This window comes from Pinus tabuliformis, chromosome X (genome assembly GCF_031772625.1).
Source record: "Pinus tabuliformis cultivar Carrire ecotype Pingquan chromosome X, CPIR1, whole genome shotgun sequence".
NCBI lineage: Eukaryota > Viridiplantae > Streptophyta > Pinopsida > Pinales > Pinaceae > Pinus > Pinus tabuliformis.
In genome coordinates this window covers 1,731,082,419-1,731,109,154 of record NC_142308.1, presented here as the reverse complement: position 1 = coordinate 1,731,109,154, position 26,736 = coordinate 1,731,082,419, and the positions used below count along the sequence as shown (strand labels likewise).

Sequence of the window (26,736 nt, the reverse complement as noted above, 5' to 3'; positions counted from 1 at the left end):
GATATAATAAAAAAAGATTAACTTACCTATCTATCTATATATATAAATAATCATTCTATATATCAATATTTTGATTAAATAGCCATTCGAATAGTTCTCATTCTTTTTAATAACATATAATGAGTTATAGAAATAAATAAATTAGAAAACATATTTTTTATATAATATAATATTGATAGAAATATATTAAATAAAAATATAAAAATAAAAACAAATATTTGACCAATTTATGATATATTGATTTATTATATCATATAATTTATTGATTTATTATATAATATAATAAATTGGAAATAAAGTAATCAATTAAAACAAAATATCAGGATATAGTTAAATAGTTATATATTTATATAGTGGTATATAATATTATTATATATATCATTTTATCTTATAATTATAATCCAGAATCAATTAAAAAAATATTATTATATATTTTATATTAATATTAGAATGGTATACTATATATAGGTAAAGAATATCCTCATAAAATAAAGAATTATTAATAAATGAATAAATTATTCTATCTTCTTAAATCAATACATGCGGCTAAATTTCATTAACCGGGGTGTGAGAAATTTCAAGATTCATAATCATTTTCTAACATGTTTTGACTATTGTACATTATCATTTAACTATCTCTCTTAGTTGATTAAGCATGTGTCACTAACTTTGATCCTTTTGACTACTCTATATGATTATCAATTTTCATTGGTTCATAATTGACATATCGACTTCTCATCATCTTGACTTCCATTGTCTTGTCAACTTGTTGTCTAATTCAATTATCCCCGATAGACTTATTGAGGTTCACAACATTTCCACAAAGGATGCATTAAAGACATTATATTTCCTAAGAAGTTTCATGGGTTCTATATTTTGTTCATGGAAATTCATCTTGAGAATCTTTATTTAGTGACCAAGGCCCATATTTTCCTCTCTTAACCATCGTTGGACCTTAAGACACATTCTTCATTCACAACCAACCTAGTCATGGTGGTAATACCCCACTTAGAGGTGAATGATACACTATAGAGATAATATGCATTGCTTTGAGGACTTATTCATGATGCTTGAGCTTGAGAAGAAATTTTTAGCACTAAAGGCTCTTATATCCTTCCATTGGCTATGGTTAAGGACTTGATATCTATCCATGAGAGCCAAGACCATGTAATAGTTCCCATATTCAACTCAAATGCTAAATAGTCCTTGGAGAAGGCTTTTTTTTTATGGTTTGTAGGTATTTTTCATAGTGTTTCAGCTCAATAATGTTCAATTAGGGCTTAACGCCATAATCTCCGCTCTAACCATGTTTATGGCTTGACATCCCATTTAATTGTAGAAAACCTAGTCATGCTTCCTATATCCCACTCTATGGTTTGTAAAGGACCCCTATAGAGGACTTGTGTGCTAGATCAAGAGGTCATTCAAAGGCTCTTGAAACCAATAAGATTCAACAACATCTCATTGTACTTTCCTTCCTTCCTTGACCATGGTTAAAGCCTTATAATTTATCCTCAATGTGCAAAACATCATAAAGGTGTCTATATTTAACTCTAACACCAAAGATTCCTTAGAGAGGGAACATATTGTGGTTTGTAGGGGTTGTTGGAGATCAAGGCCTAGAAAGTATGTTTAGGACATAAGACACAAGTTCTTTCCTCTTCTAACCATGGTGCCCAAGCTCAAAAAGGTTAATTTATGGCTCAAGCTCTTCTTGTCTTGAGCTGGTCTCACTCTAGACCATGTTCAGGCCTTAAGACCCATCTGTTTTTACATAGAGATATGCACACATATATGTTTTCCTAATAGAGATTAAAATAAACATGGAGGGCTACATGGAAGTGTGCATGGTGGTGGTCTAAGGCATACATTGGAGGTTAAATGAGTGTTAAATATATTTGAATACAAATGTGTGCAAATCATTTTGGGAAACTACTTATTCCATAAGTTTAGTTGGTTTTTGGACCTAGTATTTTAGGTGAATTTGAAAGCATATTTAATGGTTATTTTGGCTTTTCATGTGGAATTGCGTTGATAATTGAATGTGTGTTTGCATATAAATTTACATATACAAAAGCGTGCACACACACACACACACACACACATATATATATATGTTTTGAGGTTTGAAATTCAAAGAAAATATCTTTCAAACTATATATAAAACAAAAATATCATCTTAAAAATCAAAACATTATACATATTTAAAAACTTAATATATTAAATAATGAAATTGTGGAGAAAATTGAAGCCATCACTTCTCAATAGTAAAGATGCTTCAACCATTTAAATTCAATTACTTATAGTAATCTGAAAACTGAAAAATTTATTAATAAATCTATTTATTATTTATAATAATAATTGAAAAAATAAATTAAACAGAAAAAAAATTCAAAAAAGTTATACAACTTAATCATTGAAACTCAACCACTTGAAGTAATCTAACAGCTGAAAGTTTATTGATAAATCTATTTATTATTTATGGTAATGATTGGAAAAATAAATTAAATAAAAAAGGGCATATGGAGGTCGCAGATTACAGTGGACAACACCTCCCGCCAGATCCAAGACTTTTCCATGCCGGGTACATATTTCTCTATTTTGTGAAGTCAAATCTGGTATGATTTTCTGTTTCCCAACTTTTGACTCATATCATTGTCTTCTTTTCATACATAAACTTGGCTCAAGGGATTGATATTTTGGAATCACATATGAATATATATGCATTATGCAATATTTTCCTCATGCCCTCTATGTAACAGATCTGATAAGGATACATATATCCTTTCTCTCTAGGTGGTTTTGAGCCACATTCTACTTTTCATATAGATGATCCCTATCTATGACGCTTTTTCCTCTGAAAAGAAAGATGATCCCCATATCTACATTGCTGTACATTTCTGTTTTGGATGAATATAATATAACTATATAGCTTTTTTTTCCAGCGGAAAAGAAGTTATACGAGTAACTTATTTTTTTTATTTTGTTTAAGATAAACCACTTTTTATATCACATTTTTACATTTCCATTATGTAGATTTTATTTTTGAATAAATATTTTTAATTAGCATTCATGCAGTATGACATTTTTACGTTTAGCGACTGACAAAGATTTTATCTTCTAGCAACTGATCTTCCCATATGTATTATTCCAACATGCCCGGCATTCGAGTGCTCCTGGAGAGATCTTTCTTTCCGTGGACCCCATATTCAAAATAACGCTTCAATCTTTCTTTCCATGGACCCAAAGTACAAAATTACGCTTCAATTATTAACACAGATAAATCCAAGTGATTAAAATTGGAGAAAATAAAAGGCAAAAAAATATTAAAAAATTGGTAAAAAGGACGGATTAAAATTAAAGGAATCCAACGAGGGAATCTAGAAAAGAAATAAAGATTAAAAAGGAAGAAAATAAGAGTTTGGATGAAAATGAAAAACTTAAAAAGTGAGGCGGAGTTTCAAATAAAAACAAATTAATATCTAAAATTGGGTCACATCCCGGGAGAGTCTGCACATCAAGAAAAACTTAAATAATATTAATCAAAGTAAATGAGGTTACAAATCAGAGAAGGACCCTCCCTCTGATGTGATAGAATCGATCGGCCAAAATTCAATTTAACGTGTTATAAGAGAGCCAACAAAAAAGCAAAAGAAAAAGTCATCTATGTAGCTTAAGTGGGGAATAACTTTCAACATGCTTAGGAAATTACGATTAGATAAAAATTAGTTTAACAATTTTTTTGGTAATTTAATTTATATTTTTTTTAAATAAACAATTTTTAACCTAGCATTTTCGAAATATCTATTATACTATATTCATTTTAATTTTAAATAATTAATACTATATAAATAAAAATCCAATATGACACTTTTTCTATACAAATATCCATCTTAACCATGAAACTTGGTAGTCTAAATAAACATTTTTATCTTCGAGATACATCTTCTCAAATATTATTTGAACTTTTCTGCGTTCCAAGTGCCCCCACTAGGTATTTCATTCCATGGATCCCATATTCAAAATTACGTTTCAATTCATAAAACAAATTTATTTCAATGGCAGTTGTTAAACTAGAATCTACTTTATCTTTTAGCTTGTTGCTATCCGGAAAAGTGTAACAGTGACATAACATTCAGGCGAGTCTGGTCCTTTCCAGCAATGGAGTTGAGTTGAAGCCATGAATATCATATGAATCATGTTCCTCTACTTCAGGAATTTCTAATAGACATTTCAAAAAAATATTTCTAACGGTTTCACTCCATTGCCAAATGTCAGACCCCAAATGAGATCTCTGCCACTTTAAAAATATATTTTTAATATGGTCACAAAATCTAAAAATATAATATAGGGCTCCACAATCTATGGCATTTAGATATTCCACAACAGAATTTTACAAAATATGAAGCGATCATGATTGTCGTCGTATAGAATAGCATGATGGACCAAAAATCGAGAATTGATATCTGCCTCAGGGGTTTTGAATCCACCATGTGCCAAAGTAAATTTGAGTGGCTTATGGCCTGCAAGGTCGAATAACTTGCAAGGTTTCTATCTCTTTCAGTGCTTTTCTAGGGTTTAGGGCGCCCGCAGACTCCGGAGGCTTCACAGTTGACAGAGAAAAATCGTGGACCCGATAATCCTGATCTTACCCAGGCACGTGGTCGAAATTTAGTTCGTAACTCGGAGGATCGCATCGTGGTCGAAATTTAGTTCGTAACTCGGAGGATCGCATCGGAACCTTGACGGCCTCTGATTGTAAATTGTTTTACCATCTTCCTTGAACTTTTGGACCAGGTATTTGAATTTGAGCTTTCTACGGTGAGCTCCAACATAGTCTGTAATGGATATCGGCCATTCTCCAACCCGTTTGACGGTGTTCCAGCCCTCGCGCTACCAATTTTGAGAACGGCCGCCTACCGAATTTGTGTTAAATTTCCATAAAGAAATCTATATCTTCATTTTAATCAAATAATGTTACAAGTTCTTTCAAGATAACGAAACTATTTTCGACACACAAATTGTTGGCAGAAAGAATATCTCAACCACACACAAATCTAGGAAACAAAATAGGGATAGACTCCTCTAGATAGAAAGAATCATAATTGAGGCAAGTAGGAATTACATATTCCAACACAACCCTTTAATGAGTACCTGTCTCGGTATCAATCTGCACGGTCTAGTTGCGGTCAAACATAACAAAAGAATATGTTGATGTCCATATAAAGAAGCAACCATGCACCAGAATGCATGGGTGCCAACCGCCAGTGTACTAGGATACCCTTCGCATACATGGTTCTGTCAACCACTATAACTGCATAAATGTACCTGTACCTGCAAATCCCCCTCCAATATCATCATCATGGGTTTTATCGGATTACTCATAACCATGCTCTAGGTTTTATCGGATTACCCTAAACCATGCCAACAAGAGCTCTCAGCTACTAAGGCTCAACATAGCCACCATGACTCAACACAGCCACGAAGGCTCAACACGGCCATGAAGGCTCTAACATGTCAACGAAAAAGGCTCACCACAGACCCAACTTAACGAGGCCCAGGGTTTTCTCAGCTCACCCTCAACCATGCCAAGTGTCACGCCCCTACACCTGCGGTAGTCTTTCAACCGCTTATAGCAAGGTGCGGCACTACCAATCGTTTTCTTTTCACCAATACTTACGATTGTAGACTACGCCTAACATTCCACTTATCCTACTTAGTTTGTGTTTCACATCCAAGTATTATTAATGTGTTCCTTTATACAAGTGAAAGCCCATAACATTCACATAAACAACATTATACAAGAGAAATGCACAATAGTATAAAGGGAGGGGAAACTCCCTGCAATATGAGATTGCCCGGATCAATATATTATACAATCTTCAATGTTACAAAGCTTTACAAGTTAAATCTTGGGAAACCCCAAATTTACACTTAGCCAATTTTCAACTTCGGCAAACTCGGTTGCCCAGCACGTCGGTACCTCCGCACGGTCACTGCACGACTCACAACCCTTTGTTCACCTTGTCGCACGATCGTGTTGTTTGCCCAACTTGGGCGCGCCTCGTCGCAACCAAGTCGCCACACACGGGTGCCTCCGCACAAGTCACACTTCCATTCACAACCTCAACACTTCACCAAAAGTCACATCGTGCACACTCGCATGACGGGCGGGCGCTCACCCGAGTCACCCAAGAACTCGTGCCAAGTCGTCGCACAAACCGGGCGCCCACGCCTTCGTTTCACTGTCGGGCGCTCCTTCGCACAATCGGGGCCACACCTGTGCATGCTCTACTCTTTGACCGGCCGACGCTCCTCTACCCGCGTCCCCACCTAAACCAAGACAATGCGTTTCCTCGTGTTGCCTCGCCCAAGGTTGGGCGCATCACCGTGTTGCGACTTCCCTTCGCTGTGGCTACCTCTTATTCCATGCACTTCTCCTTTGTTGGATGAGCAAAGATGTTGCCAAATGAATCCAACGCAATGCTAACTTATACCAATGGTAGGGCGAGTCGAGCTGCCCAAGCCGACTCATCCAACGCCCCTACTCCATCGCAAACTCGCCCATGATACATGTCAGCTTGCCCATGTTTGTAGGTCACCCGTGCGTTGAGCCAACCACTCCCCACGCCATATAAACACCTCCTCGCTCTCTTCCTTATGTGCATTATAACATATCACCGTCGCATATGAGCTCGCACATCCATTACTCCAACCGTTTGTTCATTGCCGAACGCAATCGCACCTCGGGTGGAACCGCAGGTCCTAACATCCTCCTCCACCTGAAGTTGTTGTCATCCTTGACAACATACCATCCTGGTAGCCATCCACCAAGATCATCAACAACTGTTTTATCCATGATGTCAACCCCTCCACATACTGCAAACATCTCTGCATCATATGTAGAACCATTGTCTCCATCAAGTCTCGTCTTGTCACCAAGATCACCATACCAAGGTATACACCTCATCGGCATGTCATACATCGGAAATCATCTCAATCCATGACCATCAACCATCTCGTCGCAATCTCCACACGCTGCTCTCCATCGTGAAAGGTTGACCCTTCCATCTCAAGCTACATGCTTCCTGCAACATCTCGTGTCGACCTCATCATGTGTTGTCCTCATGTGAACTGCTGCCATGATACTCCAACATAATGCTAACACATCTCTGTACATTCGGCCCCCATGTCTGAACTAGTTGGGTAGCTAATCCAACTGTCACGCTCAAACCATGAGAATGCACATCCTCATGCCACCATCAGTTGTTTCTCAGAACATCCCGTCACATCCACAACTCGATCAAGAATCCATCTCCATATAAGTAAGCCATGCTCAGGTCCATGAAGTAGTCATCACCTCATCTGCAACACGTTGTCCATGATGTTTGGTGTCAATGTGCTGCATGAAATCAGTCGCATCTTCCCAACATCATCATCCATCTGCAAAACATCCATCTCTTCAAAGTGAAGAGATCATCTCATCGAACCCGACTCTCGATGTGCCACATCTAGGTCCATGAAGAAACCTGCATCATATCTGCAATGTGCCATCCCTCAAGTCTGCCATAGAAACAAGTATACACTCGTCTCATCTATCCATGTGCTACCCATGATCACAGATCAATCAGCTCCCATGTGTCAAAAGTGGTTGAGTCTCGACTCAACCCATGCCCAAGTGTTGCCACCAAGGCATCGTCATTGTTGTAACTTCATCACTCCAAAGTGTCTCATATCGATCCCCAACATCAAGTCACTCTTTCAAGCCACACCCATACATGTACTCGGAAGTATGCATCCCATTCTGCATCAAAGTCTTTGACCTCAACTCCTCAATGCATCAAATCCTCCAAGTCCACCATATATGAAGTCCCTAAAAGTCACAACCTCATGTCATCATGAGCTCCATGAGTCATCTCCAACCAACATCTCAGCAAGCATACAAGTCTCGGCCCAAAGATCTCTGCAAGATGCCTCAGCTCTCCATGTAGTAGGAATGCTCCATAGCCTGCTCACAACTCCATCCAAGTCCATGGCCTTGTTGTACGTAAGTGCACAACCTCTCCATCGACTCATAAGTAATAAGTCTCCATGTCACATCAGCGAATCCACCTGCACAACATCCCTGCCTTGGCACTCCTCATTGGATGCCCATAAGTGACACCTCTATAAGTGCTCCTGCATAATGTCCCTGCATAATACTGCCATGCTCCATGTCTCCAACCTGATGTCCATGACTAAGTTGCCCATGTTGTCCAACCAGGTAGACCCATCACAATAATCGGTCATCCTCATCCAAGTCTGCAATCTTTGGCCTAGTGAATTTAGTCACCCAACCATATCATCATCATGATTCCCTTCCATCATAGCTCCCCCACTAAAGGTTCCACCAAGACCTGCTCTTGGTTTTGGCCATGAGAAGTCCACCCAAGTATCAACATATCCCAAGTGTGTGGCCTCTAATCTGTGCATGAGTCATGCCGGGCACTTATCCAATTCTCCATGTGGCTAAAGCATGACCCATTCGTCTCCAATGATCATCATGTTCCTCCCTTGTCACGACCTTTGCACCTTCTATCATAAGGTCACAAACAACCCCAACAAGTCCTGCAACAGTCAACAATCCTTGCTTCTCCATACAAGGTCTCATCATAGACATCCTTAGTAAGATCCTCCCTAGCATCGACAAACTGATTTTTCCCTTCCCTGCATACGGTCCATCCACCAAATGCTCAAATGAAACACAAGTATCAACAGTACTTACATCATCATCATGAGGCTCCTCCATGTGAATATCCTCATTCATCCATGTCTGCAAACTGCATGATCCTGGTCCAACTTGATCGATCTCAATTTCATCATCCATCATTGTCACATCTGCAACATCCTTAATCATCACGGCTTCCTCTTCCTTGTCGGCACAATCTGCAACTTCATCCTGCTCCATTGTCCAACCAAGTTGAAGAAGTTCGTCTTCAACATTCTTTTCCAAGACTTCAAGCTTCTCTCGAATCCGGGGGTTCTCTTCTTTCATCCGCTTCAACCTGTATAAGGTAAGCAAGAGCTTCCCTTCGCATTCTTCCAAACCTGCCATGCCTTGTCGTTCAGCTCGGCCCAAGCACTAAGCTTCACCTTTGCTAAACCTATTTCACCCTTCACCTGAATCACCCTGATATTCCACCTGTCACCTGCAAAACTTGAACTTCATTCCAAGTCTTCGGTCTTCGTAGAATCAGCTCATTGATTCAGTTCACCAAGTTTCCCACAAAACTTGGACCAGCTCTGATACCACCTGTCACGATAGTGCAGTGGGATCAGCACTTCATCATCAACCCGAACACGAGCTCTGATACCAACTGTCACACCCCTACCCCTGCGGTAGTCTTTCAACCGCTTATAGCGAGGTGCAACACTACCATTCGTTTTCTTTTCACCAATACTTACGATTGTAGACTACGCCTAACATTCCACTTATCCTACTTAGTTTGTGTTTCTCAACCAAGTATTATTAATGTGTTCCTTCATACAAGTGAAATCCCATAACATTCACATAAACAACATTATACAAGGGAAATGCACAACAGTATAAAGGGAGGGGCAACTCCCTGCAATATGAGTCTGCCCGGATCAATATATTATACAATCTTCAATGCTACAAAGCTTTACAAGTTAAATCTTGGGAAACCCCAAATTTACACTTAGCCAATTTTCAACTTCGGCAAACTCGGTTGCCCAGCTCGTCGGTACCTCCGCACAGTCGCCGCACGACTCACCAACCCTTCGTTCACCTTGTCGCACGATCGTGTTGTTTGCCCAACTTGGGCGCGCCTCGTCGTAACCAAGTCACCACACACGAACGCCTTCGCACGAGTCACACCTTTGTTCACAACCTCAACACTTCACCAAAAGTCACACCGTGCAGACTTGCACGACGGGCGAGCGTTCACCCAAATCACCCAAGAACCTGTGCCAAGTCGTCACACAAACCGGGCGCCCATGCCTTCGTTTCATCGTCGGGCGCTCCTTCGCACAACCGGGGCCACACCCGTGCATGCCCTACTCTTCGACCGGCAGGCGCTACTCTACCCGCGTCCTCACCCAAACCAAGACAATGCATTTCCTCGTGTCGCCTCGCCCAAGGTTGGGCGCATCACCGTGCTGCAACTTCCCTTTGCTGCGGCTACCTCTTATTCCACGCACTTCTCCTTTGTTGGATGAGCGAAGATGTTGCCAAATGAATCAAACGCAATGCTAACTTATACCAATGGTAGGGTGAGTCGAGCTGCCCAAGCCGACTCGTCCAACACCCCTACTCCATCGCAAACTCGCCCATGATACATGTCAGCTTGCCCATGTTTGTAGGTTGGCCCGTGGGTTGAGCCAACCGCTCCCCACACCATATAAACACCTCCTCGCTCTCTTCCTTGTGCGCATTATAACATATCACCGTCGCACATGAAGTCATGAGCTCGCACATCCATTACTCCAACTGTTCATTCGCTGCCAAATGTAGTCGCACCTCGGGTGGAATCGCAGGTCATAACACCAAGGGCTTTGTTGACTAACCCTAAACCATGCCTACAGGAATCCCTGTCTACTCCGCTCTCACACTTGGTTTCTGGCTTACCAAAAACCAACACTGCACAGTGCTTTCCCGTTGACCACAAACTTGCAATTACAAAGTGGTTTTAAGATTACCACGAAATTTATGGGGGTACATATGCCTCATCAGGCTTACATTACACACTCCAACTCTAGGAGTTTCCATGTACATAATATTACAAATACCACTACAAAACATCCTAGAGTTTCTTACAATTGAATGTATGTAACACTTAATACACCATGAGTCTGCTTTATTTCAACACACAATCTTTTACCTTGTTTGTCCATCAACTAATATCCACTGCCAAGGTCACACTTCACCAATTTCTTCTAAAAAAACATATCCAAGCTTTTGTGTCTTCCACTTGAATCTTTCCAACCTCAATTCGCAATTGTTAGATTGATCAGTTCTAACAAATAGCATTTACATGTTAATTTGATCAGGCTCAATATGTTTCAGTTAGAAAACCCAATAAATAATTCAAGAAAACAATTTATTTCACCAGGCATGTATTAATTCGCGGCATAGTGGAAGTGGAAACGATGAGGCAATGCTCACACAGAGACGTTTCCCATACTCAGTCTTCAATGGATTAGTCTTTAGTGGATTGAAACAGAGCGTGTATCCTTCCTCGTGCCTAATAATTCAAAATCAAGCTCGTCATGGGTACCCTAGAACATGTCCCCATGACAACTGCTCCTGCTGCGCACATCACATCAGCTCCAAGAATCGCTGAATTCTCCTAGAATCGTTGAATTCTCTGAATGGAAGGGAAGCGAAACAGATCGCCCCACTGAGGCTTCGCAGACCCCCAAAGCGCTTGCTCTTTTGATGTCCGATACAAAATCAACAACACCCTCTCACAAGATTCCTTGACACTTGACAAAGTAATCGGTCATATGTGGGTAGGAGGCCACTGATTGTTGGTTATTCACCGAAACACACCAGAGGTTGCCAAACACAGTCCTGAGTGCATCCTTGAGGGAAATGGCCCTAAGGTCCCTTTTGCAGAACATGGCAAACTGAAAAAAACAGATACATTGGAGATGTGTAGCCTCTTCAGCATGTACATTTACAGAGTGGCCTCTTGAAAAGCACATCATGGATTTATGGAGCACAAGAACCTCGTGCACCCCACAAAATCACCACTGATATTTCGTCGCAGAAAACCAGGATTCAAGATCCTCTATTGTTCTCTATGAGATCCTTCGCTATTCTCAGCATTGTTCCATCTGCAAAGCAACATAGCAGAGCCTTCACTATTCTTTGCAGATCCTTCTCTATTCTTCACTACATGTTCCTCCAATAAGCCATGCACCTCCAAATGAGGATCAACAATTTCCATTAAGTTCTCCTCCTGAAGCCTCCGAATGGTCGCAACAGGAAGATAACAATCTTCCGCCAGAGCCGACAGATCTATGCACCGACGCCCGGACACAATCTCCAGTAACACGATGCCCAAGCTGTAAACATCGCTCTTGCTGCTCACACCCGCTTCCATGAGCCATTCAGGCGCCATGTAGCCCGGAGTGCCTCTCATCCCAGTCGGAACTCGGCTATGCTGATCAGTCTGGTCGATGAGTTTCGACAGCCCGAAATCTGATAGCTTGGCCCTGAACTTATCATCGAGGAGAATGTTCTCGGGTTTTACATCGAAATGCACAATGCATTCGCGGCATTCTTCGTGTAAGAACGCCAGTCCGCGAGCAGTGTTTACGATGATGCTCAACTGGGTACACCAACCCAATATTGGATTCATCATAGGCTCGATTCAAGAACATTGGTTTCAGCTTTCAAAGATTCATGCAAGAAAATGAATCAACACTGTGGATCTCAACATCTGTTTTGTAAAGCCTCCAAACAACTACGAATAGAGCCTTCGCATGATCACATAGCTTCTGTCACACACACCAGCCATAGGCCACCGCTCCTCCTCTACTCTAACCCTCAAAACAGGGGAGATTCTCAAAATGCCTAGTCACTGCATCCTCGACGCTTCACGGCTCCTCTTGTCACACATTTGAACAATGAGTCTTCTCCATATGGTCGTGTCTCTCCTTGATGTGCCCTGCAACTAGATATGAGATCAACGATTGCCTGCAAACTGCAAACGTTTCAGGTAGAGCACTTCTCTGCTTACGAATATGATGGAAAAATGCAAAAAAAAACATGTTCCAAACATAAAAATAATACTCTCAAAACAAATACACTCATATTTCCCTTAGCCCAAGAGGGGCCAGGTCCTCAGGGGCTCTGATACCATGTTAAATTTCCATAAGGAAATTTACATCTTCACTTTAATCAAATAATGTTACAAATAAATATATGAAGTTTTGTCTCAAGATAGGGAAACTATCTTGGACACACAATTTGTTGGTTGAGAGAATATTTCAACCACACATAAATCTAGGAAACAAAATAGGAACAGACTCCTCTAGATAGAAAGAATCAAAACTGAGACAAGTAAGAATTACATATTCCAACATCTCCAATGGCATGTGATTGCGTGAGCTTCTGGAAACATAAGCTCCGAAACAGGGAGTGTTCGTCGTGCGAACAATAAAAGACCATAAAAGAAGTTGGAAAAGAGAAACCGTCTGATTGTGGGGTTGCTAGGGCAGATACGTGCTTCATCCATGTAAGCTACGGGATTGGAAATGTGGTTTATCGATGGCCACATGCCACGAGAGAGTCAACGTTGGAAAATTGAGGTTATGTAAGAGCTGCTCCAGAGGAAGGTCTACTCAGTGAACAATCAGATTGTAAATGAAAAAGACATTTCTTTGACAACAATAACTATTATCATTATAAATCATGGACAACATAATAATTATTATATATATATATATATATATATATATATAAATTAAAACATAAATCTAAGTCATTAAAATTAGAGAAAATAAAAGGTGAAGAAACTAAAACTGACGGATTAAAATTAAAGGTAGCCATCGAAGGAATCTAGAAAAGAAATGAAGACTAAAAAGAAATAAGATAAAAAATTTGATGAAATTGAAAAAATTAAAAAGAGAGGCGGAGCATATAGTGTTTTCCGTTACATTTAATCATGAGCTTGTAGAAGAGGGCGCTCGTTGGGAGATGGTTCTTCCCGTCGATGGAGGAGTCGCAAATTCGTTCATGGATCGAGGCTAATTGGGCTCCTCTATTGGGATACTCCCCTACCATTGTTCACCTCATGAACAACTGGTATTGTTTTCACTTTATCCGGATCTGCGACCTGGAATTCATCTTTTCGAGACCTTGGGTTAAAGAGAGGAGTTTTTTAGCTTTGCACAGGTGGTTTATCGGATTTAATCTGCTCCGTTGCACGCCCCAAAACAATTATATTTGGCTTAAATTTCCAGGACTGCCTCTCGAATTGTGGACCAAGGAGTCTATGGAAAAGATTGGGAATGCTATCGGGTGATTTATATATGTTGACCCTCGCTGTATTGGGGCCAAAGACAATCGTGGCTTGGATTCTTATAGAAAAAGAATTCAGGGGTGGTTTTCCTGAGACCATTGATCTTTCTTGGGATCTTTCCAAAATCCAACAACATTTGGACTATTGGGGCGTGCCTTTCAGGTGTTCCATCTGTCATAATACTGGTCACCTTTTTTCAAATTGTCCTCGTCGCCGAGGAGGCAAGCAGAAGAAGAACGCTGTTCATATTCCCTCTTCGACTCATGACAGAGATGTTGCAGCCTATGATGGGCCTTCCCCCCAGGAGATATTTCGGGCTCCTGACATTTCCAATGTCGCTCCTCTTACCTGGATCGGCTGCCCCCTTGTATGCTTTGCGAGCCTCCCACATTCTCGTTCTGTCTCTGTGGGCCCATCTTTTCATATTCCTTATTTGTCTGCTAAACTTCAGAGATCTTAAACTGTTTCAAAGTCCCCTTCTCTGCCCCCATTTGACCCTCCGGCCCACGCTTCAAGTTTCTCCAATATTTTTCCGCCAATTGAACTGGACTCTGACCCCGTCGTTCCCCTCTTGCCCGCATCATCTAAGCCCCCCGGTACTGACCCTGCGCCAGGCCACATTTTATACATTTCTTCGTCTCCCCATTCACCCCCCCTCTCTCACCCTTCCCCAGGACCCTCGTCTCTCCCTCTGCCTAGTCACTTTTTTGATATTCGATTTCCTTCTCCTCTTAGAGTTTCCCCCCCTATCCCCCCTCCTCAGGGACTGGTACCTGATCGCAAAGGGAAGGCGCCTTTTTTCCCTATCTCCCCTCCACCATCCCTCCATCTCTCTCCACATAACTCTTTTGACCAGGACATCGATCTCATCCTCAAAAGAGCATGATTAAAACTCTAGCCTTTAATTGTTCATCGACCTTCTCGTTTCCCCTCGCCCCACTTTATCCCTAATTCTGCTGGAAACATTACCGTCTGCCCAAAGAGAAGCGCGACAACAAGCATTTTCGCGATAGGAAGGGAAGATGGGATTCCTCTATCAAGGATCTTTCCTTAATCGACATTCTCGTGACTGAAATTGCAGATGAAGTTTTTTCTGAAAATAGGCCTCTTAGAGCTTGCCAGCCTCATGAGGTTCCCAATGATTGATATTTTGTCCATGAACATTCGGGGCCTTGGATCTGAGCACAAATTTCTGGCCCTTAAACATCTTTTTGTCTCTTCGAAATCTAATATGCTTCTTATTCAGGAAACCATGCATGAAAGCTCCCAAACAATCTCGTACTTCTGGCGAATGCTATCAGCTTGGAATATGGTTGCTTCTAATGTTGTGGGCATGTCTGGGGGACTTTCTGTTTTGTGGAACCCCAAGTGGATTACTGCTGCGACTTTTCAATGTTTTGCAGGCATCCTTGTTCTGGCTCATTTCCAGGGGTCCTCTGACCCCTTCCACATCTTGAATCTTTCTGCCCCATATAAACATCGATTCCCTTTCTGGAACCAATTGCTTTCATCTGAACTGCTTGATATAGACTCTTTGATAATTGGCGGAGACTTTAACTGCACATTTTGTAATGAAAAAATTTGGGGAAATGGCAGGAAACATGATCCTATTGGGAGACTAATCCGGGAATCTATTTTTCAAAATGATTTCATTGATGGCTTGCCCAATGTACAGTGACCAACCTGGGACAACAGAAGATCGAATAGCTCCTACCTGGCGAAAAGGATAGACAAATTTATTTTCCATGAACGACTGATCGGAAAATATGTGCCTCCCTCTATGAACATCATCCCATCTTTCATTTCCGACCATCGGCCCATTACCTTTCAATGGAAAAATGCTGGACGCAGATATGGATATCCCTTCAAGTTCAATCGTACTTGGCTTACTGATGAAAATTTCAACAAATTTATAAATGATTCTTGGAAGCAATCTCCCATGCTGGTCAATGACTCTCCTCGGCAGTTCATTGATTGCTTGCAATCCCTTCGAATGGAGGTCAAAAAATGGAAAAAAGAGAAAACGGCTTCCAATAAAAAGGAGCTAAAAAACATATGCATGGAATTAGAATGCTTATCTTCTCTACTTAAGAATCCTTGCATGCCGACTTGCATCAGAAATCGAATTTGGGTCTGGGAAAAAAGAAAACAGAAGATTTTAAAAGAAGAAGAAGCCTCGTGGAGGCTCAAAAGTCGCGCAATCTGGCTCAGAGAGGGTGACCAGAACACCAAGTTCTTTCATAGATATGCTAATAAGAGAAGGGTGACTAATGCTATTTGGGAGATCAGGGACGAGCAGGGAAATTCTCTCTCCACACAGGATGCTATCTCAAAAGAGGCTGTGAAACATTTCAAAAAGGCATACAACGAGGATTATGTCCGCGATTTTGAGGATATTCTATGGGGGATAGACCCATACCCCACCATGTTTGATGGGGATCTTAACAATGCTCTTTTCGCTGAGGTTACAGAAGAAGAATTATTGGCAACAATGAAATCTTTCCAGAAAGACAAGTGCCCTGGGCCGGATGGGTGGACCATCGACTTCTTCATCCACTTTTTTGAATTGTTCAAGGAAGATATCGTCAAGATGGTTGAGGATTTGAGAACTCAGGGCATCATCAGTCAGAGGATCTCCTCTACATATATCGCCCTTTTTCCTAAGAAAAAGCTCTCATCTACATTTTCTGACTATCGGCCCATCTCATTATGCAATGTATTATACAAAATTATGTCCAAGACTATAGCTCTCTGTATCAGGAACACTCTATCTCTTCATCTATCCACAGAGCAACATGGTTTTCTTAAAGACAGAAATATCTTAGAAGCGGTGGCTCTCACCCAAGAATGCTTACATTCAATGCACTGCAGGAATATTGATGCGGCTCTTTTGAAGATCGACTTAAAAAAGGCATACGATTGTGTGAGTTGGGGCTTTATACGATGCCTTCTGTCTAGGATTGGCCTTGACGTTAGATGCACTCAATGGATCATGGCCTGTGTGGTGGATGTAAATTTTGCAGTCCTCATAAATGGTCTCCCCACTCCTTTTTTCAAGGCGGCCAAGGGTTTACGTCAGGGCTGCTCTCTATCTCTACTTATCTTCATCCTTTTCATGGAAACTCTGAGCTTACACATTAAGATTGCTATACAACAGGGGAAATTTAAGCCTTTTCCCATTAGCAAGTTTAACTTCATGTCTCACTCACTTTTTGTCGATGATATCCTTCTATCGGCCATCTTGTGTAGGACTACATGGTTATGTATCTTTGAAATCTTGGAGCGACTTCAAAGAGTCACCGGCATATTTATAAACGACTTAAAATCTTCCTTTCATGTCGCTGATGCAAGTGGTGATACAATCACCTTTATTATAGATCTCTTTCATATCAAAGCTATTCCTATTAAGCAGGGTTTCAAATACCTTGGTTTTTATCTGAAACCTATGAGCTACAAAGTGGCTGACTGGACATGGATTCTGGACCGTTTCTACTACAAAATATCAACATGGGAATCCAGATGCTTATCTATTGGTGGGTGCGCCATCCTCTCCCAATCCGTGATGGTTCAAACCATGGTTTATTGGGCTCTGCTATTCTATATTCCTCCTTCTATTATAAACGATTTAAACAGAATTATTGCCAACTTCATATGGGGTGGACAGAGAGAGAAGATTAAATTTCATCTCAGCAAGCTCTCGAAGCTTACTCGGCCAAAAATCATGGGAGGCTGGGGAATATTGGATTTACACTCTTTTAGAAGAGCGCTTCTTTGTAAAACAATGTGGAATGCGGTGATGGGGGAGTCCATATGGAGTAAAACTTTCCGGGCTAAGTATATGGAAGACCATGACATAACTTATTCGATCAGGAAACGACCCATTGGGCCCGCAAATGGCTCATACATATGGAGGGGATCTAAAAAATTGGAGCCATTTTTCAAAAAAAAAAATAATTTGGAAATTTCATACAGTTTCCAACATTATTATCGGCATCAATGACTTTGCTGGAGCAGGCGAAATGATTCATATCTCCCCTCAACTTCTGAGATATTTACATAGCATAGGATATTTCTTTTGGGCCAGCGTAATTAAAAAATGGGACGGTGCCATCCCAATCTGGAAATCTGCCTCGGATTTGCAACTGTCCGGTGTTCTTGAATCCCAATGGAACGGTATCACTCTCTCCCTGCAGTCGCGTGGTCTATATCGTTCGATGGACAGGGACTGTATCACTTGGAATGGTCTCGGTGGAACTTCGTTAGTTTTTTCAAGGCATATTTACCTTCATATTTTACAATCTGAAGTTGATTCATCAGACTATATCTTTCTGCCCACATTCTGGAAATCTGGTTGTCCTCTAAAAATCATCATTTTCGCCTGGCTGGTTTTTCATAACCGGAACCTCACTTGGGAGAATCTCCAGAAGCGCAAATGGTGTGGGCCTGCTATATGCCCCCTCTGCAGATCGAACACTGAAAATAATTGTCATCTTTTCCTTCAGTGTCCTCAGTCCCTGTTGATTTGGCAGCATTTATCTGTACACTATGGTTTCACCAATGTTTTAGCTCCTTCCATTCACGAGGCTTTCAATTTATGGAGTAACATGTGTTCCAAGTGGAGGCCGATCCCTCTGATTACTATCTGGTCCATCTGGAAATGGCGCAACCGGGTGATTTTCAACTCCAAAAAGGAATCGTTCAAGTTTGTCTATGAATCTATTCTTAGTTTAAATGAAGCGCTTGATCGGCATTGACATCCCAAAGTCAAACATGGAACGAAACAACAACCCATCGATGTCTATAAATATCCCTGTGCTTTCTTTGATGGTGCTGCTCAGCATGACTTATGTGCCTGTGGTGTTTATATAATCCCTGAAGAAGGTCAAGCTTTTGAATTACATTGGAACGGTGGACCTGGAACCAACAGCAAGGCAGAAATTATGGCTCTGGCCGGTCTCATTTCCTTCTCTGATTTCCTTGGCCTCAAAAACCTTCATATTTTTGGAGATTCCAAAGTCACCATTGACCATGTTCTGTCCAAAAGTAGCATAAAAAATATTCACCTCTGGCTGGTTGAACAGGCTTGAGGATTTGTGGCACAACAGGAAGGACTACTCAATCTCCCACATTGTCAGGGAAAAAAATCGGACAGCTGATGCTTTGTCAAAGCAGGGGCTATCATCGCCACGAGGATTATGGAAGCTGCAGGTTACAGTGGACAATATCTCCTATCAGATCCAAGATTTTTTCATGCCTAGTACATAATTCTCTAATTTCATCAAGTCAAATCTGGTATGAATTTTGCTACCCATCCATTGTCTTTTTATTTTGTTTCCACATGCATATCGGTGGCTCATGGGAATGTATTTTTGGACTTCTATATGAAGATTCGTCCATAGTGCTATATTTTTCCTCATAGGATACAAATATCTTTTTCTTCTGGAGATCTGAGAACATCTCTTCTCTTTTTTGGATCAGATTCTGTATATTTCCGTCTTGGATAAACATAATATAACTATACCTCCCTTTGTCGTGCTGAAAAAAATCTTTATTTTGTTTTCCTTTCTTTGTTTAAGGATTAATTACATTATTAGTTGTTTGATAGAGTTTTTAACAATTTCATTTTATTAGTTGTTTGATAGAGTTTCTAGCAATCTAATATGTTTCAATTTCATTTTTAATATAAAGATTAAAAATCTTATTTATCCATAGTTTTTTAAATTTAAATTTTGGTTTTAAATAAAGAGATAGATCATTTTTCAAATATAAATATTAGGCAAATATAATAAAATTTTAATATTTAATTAAAACATGAATATTAGGTTAAAATATTTGATCCTTTACTATTTTATAAAAAAATATTAAAAAATAATATAATTAGTTATGAAAACTAACTTTTCCAAAATTAAAAAATATATTTGGGAAAGAAAAATAATAAATAAAATATTGGAAAAAAATATTTGACCGAATTTATAATATATTATTTTATTATATAATAAATTGAGCCAAATATAACTATATATTTATATTATTACTACAATAGTCTATAGTATTATTATATAATATCATTGTAGGTTATTATTCTACATATCAATATTTAGGTAATTTATTATATGAATTTGATTAAAGAAGAGGTAAAATAGTTCTAATTTTTTTATTAACATATAGTTATATATAAAATTAAATTAATTAAAAAACATAATTATTATAAAATATAATAAGGATGGAAAATATCAAATTAAAATATAGAAAAAGAATAGATATTTGACTAATTTATAATATATTGATTTATTATATAATATAATAATTTGGAAATAAAGTAATCAATTAAAACAAAATATTAAGATATAATTATATAAGTGTATATTTATATAATGGTATAATATTGTTATATATATTATTATATCTTATAATTATAATCAAGTTCAAACATAGTAAAGATGGACGGATTGAGAGTTTGTTTTTGATACTATTTGTGGTGATGCATGGTCGTTCTTAGTTGGTAGAGCGTTTTGTTTAGTTAATTTTGATAATGAACGAGACTTTAGTTTACTAACTAGCTACGCGGAGGTTCCCCTTCGCGGCCAACTTCTTAGAGGGACTATGGCTGTTTAGGCCATGCAAGTAGAAAATTGTTCTCTCTAACTACAAGACAATTATGATTAGCCACATCTTAGACAAGCTTTATGTTCTCATTTTGGATAAGAATATTAGCCATTGGCTTAAAATCCATGGTAAAAGAGCTAAAGGGAAAGTTGGTTTTAGGAGATACCACTCAACTATCGACCATCTTGTCACTCTCAGGATCATTGTCGAGGAATGTCGCAATAGTAAAGTTGATCTATTTTGTTTCTTTCTGGACTTTAAAAAAGCCTTTCACACTGTTCCTCGGGATAATATTTGGAAAAGACTTGATGAGATAATGATTCCTCGTGAGTTGAAGTTTGTTGTGATTTGTCTATACAAGACGATTGTTGCCAAGCTTAAGACCAACAAAGGGTGGTCTAAAGATATTAAATGCAATATCAGGGTTAAACAAGGGTGTCCCCTTTCCCCTACCCATTTTGGTATTTATATAGATAAGTTAGAGGAGTGTTTGGAAATCACGGGGTGCAAGGGGAACGAGCTTGTTGGTATTATCATTAGTTCTTCTCTTCTACGTCAATGATATCGTTCTTCTTGCTAGAAGCCACAAGGACTTGAACAAGAAACCTAAGACTCTTCATGACTATTGCTCCAAGATGGGTATGGCGGTTAATACTGACAAAACTAAAATCGTGATAATTAAATCCAAAATATCACCCATGGGAATTTCATCTATGATAACAATTCCCGGAACATGTCTCTTCTTATAAATATTTGGGTATTGACATTCCGTACCATCTCAAATTGAATTACAACATTGAGAAAAGGATTATTGGAGGCTAGAAAGCTTATTATGAGCTTGAAAACAATTGTAAGGCTATCAATCTTTGTATTTTGAGTAAAAAAAAGGTTTCTCTTTGAGACCCTCGTCACCCCTCTTGTCCTATATGGTTGTCAATTCTGGGGTTGCAATATATCTAGAGAGTCATGGAGAAAGATTGAGATGATTCAAAAGTAATTCATAACCTACAATCTCAAGATCAAGGGAAATACCCCCTATCCTATACTCCTTATCAAAGTTGGCCTCTCCCATATTGAAAGCAGGGCTATATTTAAGTATCTAATGTATTATAAGCTTTCTAACATGGAATCGAAAAGGATTCCTAAAATTGCTTCTAACTTTAGTCAAAGCCCCCACCTTTGCCTCAAGCATGGGCGACAAAAGGATGCCTAGTCTTGGTTCAGCCATTTGGGGATAAATGACGAGATCATCCTCGGAAGCAAGGATAGTGTCAAAGATACTATCACCTCAAAATTTAGGGATAAGATATGGGATGATAAGGAGTTGGAGGGTAAAATGAAGCTAAGATATTATAAGGAGGTGATCAACCCCACTCTTGAGAACCAGAATTATCTTTTTGTTTTGACCATCTCAAAGAAAAAGATGAAGATTGCTAAGATTATAACTAATTTTCATGAGCTTCAAAGTGAAAATGGATGGTGGTCTGCTCCCAAGACTCCTTGGGACAATAGAATTTGTCATCTTTGTGATACTAAGAGGGTGGAGGATGAAAAACACTTTATTTTAGATTGATTGGACCTTACTCACATCTGCTCTCATCTCCCTAATATCTGTCACGCTTCCAATCTTTTTGACTTGTTAATTTAACCCAACTATAGTGATCTTGGTGTGCTTCTTTCCCTTCTTTTTTGAGCATGGAAATAAGATTCTAAAAAGTCACAATCAGATTTTTCTTCTTCTCAAGGTCTGATAAACTGCATCGGTCTTAGTGGACGTTAATCATCATCATCATTTATATTATTATTAGAATACTATATATATATATATATATATATATATATATATACGTTAATCATCATCATCATTTATTAGAATACTATATATATATATCATCATCATCATTTATTAGAATACTATATATATATATATATATGAAGACAAAGAATATCTTCATAAAATATATAATTATTAATAAATGAATAAAGTATTCTATCTTCTCAAATCAATACATGTGACTAAATTTCATTGGCCAAAGTGTGACAAATCTCAAGACTCTTAATCTTTTTCTAACTAGTTTTGACTACAGCCCATTTCCCTTTAACTACCTCTCTTAGTTGATTAAGCATACATCACTAACTATGATATTTTTTACTACTCTAGATGATTATCAACTTTCATTGGTTGCTAGAATGACCATTGGACTTGATTAAGACAACTTCTCTCAACTTCATCATTGACCTATCGACTTCTCATTAGCTTGACTTCCATTGTCTTGTCAACTTATCGCATGATTCAATTATCCCTAATAGACTTGTTGAGGTTCATTTCTAGTCATCTTACTTGAATAGTTATTCGACTGACTAAAATCCAATCATTTGATATTATCTTTAAAGAGTGCAATATCTCTACAAAGGATGCATTAAAGACATTATATTTCTTAAGAAGTTTCAAGGGTTCTATATTTAGTTCTTGGAACTTGATCTTAAGAATATTTATTTAGGGACCAAGGCCCATATTTTCCTCTCTTAACCATTTTTGGACCTTAAGACACATTCTTCATTCACAACTAACCTAGTCATGGTGGTAATATCCCACTTAGAGGTTAATGATACACTATAGAGATAATATGCATTGGTTTTACAACTTATCCATGATGCTTAAGCTTGAGAAGAATTTTTTAGCACTAAAGGCTCTTGTATCCTTCCATTGGCTATGATTAATGACTTGAGATCTATCCATGATAGCCAAGACGACATAATCATTCCCATATTCAACTCAAATGTTAAATACTTCTTGGAGAAGGCTTGTTTTATGGTTTGTAGGTATTTTTCATGGTGTGTAAGCTCAATAATGTTCAATAGGGCCTAACACCATAATTCCCCTTCTAACCATGTTTATGCCTAGACATCCCATTCAATAGTAGAAAACCTATAGAGGACTTTTGTGCTAGATCAAGGGGTCATTCAAAGGCTCTTGACCCCAATAAGATTCAACTGCATCTTGAGGTACTTTCCGTCCTTCCTTGACCATGGTTAAGGCCTTATAATCGATCCTCAATGTGTAAAACATTATAATGGTGTCCATATTTAACCCTAACACCAAAGACTCCTTAGAGAGGGAACACATTGTGGTTTGTAGGGGTTGCTGGCGATTGAGGCCAAGAAACTATGTTTAGGGCAAAAGGCACAAGTTATTTCCTCCTCTAACAATGACGCTCAAGCTCAAGAAGGTTCATTTATGGTTTAAGCTCTTTTATGGCTCAAGCTCTTGTTGTCTCTAGCCGGTCTCCCTCAAAACCATGTTTAGGCCTTAATACTCATTTCTTTTTACATAGGGATATGCACACATATATGTTTTCCTAATAGAGATTAAATTAAACATGGAGGGCTACATGGAAGTCTGCATGAAGGTGGCTTAAGACATACTTTGGAGGTTAAATGAGTGTTGAATAAACGTGAATAGAAATGTGTGCAAACTTCTAAATTTAAATGAGCTCAATTTTGGGAAACAACTTCTTCCATAAATTTAATTGGTTTTTTGGACTAGTGTATTAAATGAACTTGAAAACATATTGAATGTTTAATTTGACTTTTCATATAGAAATTCTTTAATAATTAAATGTGTGTTTACACATAAACTTACATATATATATTTATTTTGAAACAATGGAAAAAAATGTATATATATAAAAGTTTGAAATTAAGAAAAAATTCTTTCAAACTATGTATAAAACAAAAAAATCATCTTAAAACTCAGAACATTATAAATATTTAAAAACATAATATATTAAATAATAAAGTTGCCGAGAAAATTGAAATCATCACTTATCACGAGTAAAGGTGCTTCAGTAAAAATACTTCAACCATGAGAATTCAACCCCTTAGACTCATCATAAATGTTGAAAGGCTCACAAATTTATTGATAAATATATTTATTATTTATGATAGTGATTGAAAAAATAAATTAAACATAAAAGTAATCCAATGAATTTATATAACTCAATTTTTATTTTTAAATAGACCACTTTTTATATCACATTTTCACAATCATACTATCTAGATTTTAAATTTTTAATAAATATTCTTAATTAGCATTCATGTAAGTAAAAATCCAATATCACATTTTTCAGTCTAGCGACTGGTTGGTTTTCTCATATATATTATTCCAATCCAGTATGACATTTTCCCGTCTAGCGACTGACAAGATTTATCTTCTAGCGACTGACCACATCATATCTATTATTCCAACATGCTGGGCATTCAAGTGCTCTAGCGACATATTTCTTTCCATGGACCCCATATTCAAAATAACGCTTCAATCTTTCTTTCCGTCGACCCAATGTTCAAAATTACGCTTCGATTAATAACACAGATTCATTTTTTTGGTAAACTAGAATCTACTTTATCTTTTGGCTTGTCCGAAAAGTATAACACTGACAGAATTTTCAGGCGAGACCGGTCATTGCTAGCAGTACAGTTTATAGACCGGTCATAATTTTCAGGCGAGAACGCCATGAATGTCATATGAATCATGTTCCTTTTATCACAGGAACTTCTAACAGAAATTTCAAAAATATCTTTTAACAGTCTCACTCCATTGCCAAATGTGAGACTCCATTTAAAAAGGTTCCAAAATCTAAAAATATAATATAAAGGGTTCTACAATCTACGGCATTCAGATCCACAACAGAATTTTACAAAATAGTAAGCAATAATGATTGCCGTCATATGGAATAGCATGATTGCCACACAACGAAAATTTATATGTGCCTCAGGGCTTCTGAATCCACCGGTGCCAAGGTAAATTTCAGTGGCCTATAGCCTGCAGGGTTGAATAACCTGCAGGGTTTGTATCTCTTTCAGTGCTTTTCTAGGGTTTAGGTCGCCCGCAGACTCCCCAGGCTTCACGGCAGACAGACACAAATCCTGGACGCGATAATCTTCATCTTGGCCAGGCCCATCGTCAAAATTGAGCTCGTAACTCGGATGATCGTACTGGAATCTTGAGGGCCTTGGACTGTAAACGGTTTTGCTATCTGCCTTGAACTTGCGAACCAGGTATTTGAATTTCAGCCTGCTACGGTGGCTTCCGGCATAGTCCATAACGGATCCCGGCCATTCTCCAGCCCGTCTGACGCTGTTCCAGCCCTTGCGCCACCAATTCTGAGAACCGCCGCCTGTCGAATCTGCAGCGGCGTGCGATCGCGTGAGCTTCTGGAAGCATAAGCTCCGAAGCAGGGAGCGCTCGTCGTCGGAACCGTAAAAGAAGCTGGAGAAGAGGAAGCCTGCGATTGTGGGGTTGCGAGGGCGGATGCGTGCTTCGTCCATGATCTACGCTGCCGGATTCGAAGTGTGGAATAGCGACGGCCACATTCAATGAAAGATTCAGCGTTGGCAAATTGGAATTATGTAGAAGATGCTCCAGTGGAGGGTCTGCTCAGTAAACGATCAGATAGTGAATGAAAACGACGTTTCTTTGACGATAATAAGTGATTATTATCATTATAAAATCACAGATAGGATAATAATTATTAAAATGTGTATAAAACCATATATAAAGTAAAACATAAATGTAAGTAATTAAACTTAAGAAAAAAACCAAAAAAGTAGAGAGGACGTATTAAAATTAAAGGAAGCCAGCGAGGGAATCTAGAAAAGAAATAAAGATTAAAAGGGAAGAAAATAAGAATTGGGATGAAAATGGAAAACTTAAAAAGTGAACGGAGTTTCAAATAAAAACAATTAATATGTAAAGTTGGGTCACATCTCGGGAGGGTACAACAAGAAAAAACATAAATAATAATTAAAGTAAATGAGGTTACAGATCATTCAAGGAAATTGCATTGAACAACACAGTACGGGAACAAATTTTAAAGAATATATATAATAAAAAAATTATTTTTTATTATAAAAATAATAAAGAGATAATATCAATTGAAAAAGTATTTATTTAAAATATTTTAAAGAATTAAATCTGACAAGTAGTTTAATTGGTTGAATCTTTTTTTATTAAATTATTGGCTTTTTGTCATGAGGTATTAGTTCAATTTTTTTTTTTTTTTTTTTTGGGGTCTATCAGGGTTATCAATTCACTCTTGAC

General features: G+C 38.5%; 1 protein-coding gene and 1 pseudogene across 1 annotated transcript; both read right to left on the bottom strand.

Moving 5' to 3' along the window:
- Positions 1–11,792: 11,792 nt before the first annotated feature.
- Positions 11,793–12,365, bottom strand: LOC149146703 (putative receptor-like protein kinase At5g20050 pseudogene; annotated as a pseudogene).
- Positions 12,366–25,249: 12,884 nt separating this feature from the next.
- Positions 25,250–26,073, bottom strand: LOC149146702 (uncharacterized). The gene has a single exon (XM_089449750.1). The coding sequence runs from the start codon at positions 25,962–25,964 to the stop codon at positions 25,452–25,454; it is 513 nt and encodes a 170-aa protein (XP_089305876.1). The 5' UTR covers positions 25,965–26,073; the 3' UTR covers positions 25,250–25,451.
- Positions 26,074–26,736: the final 663 nt, after the last annotated feature.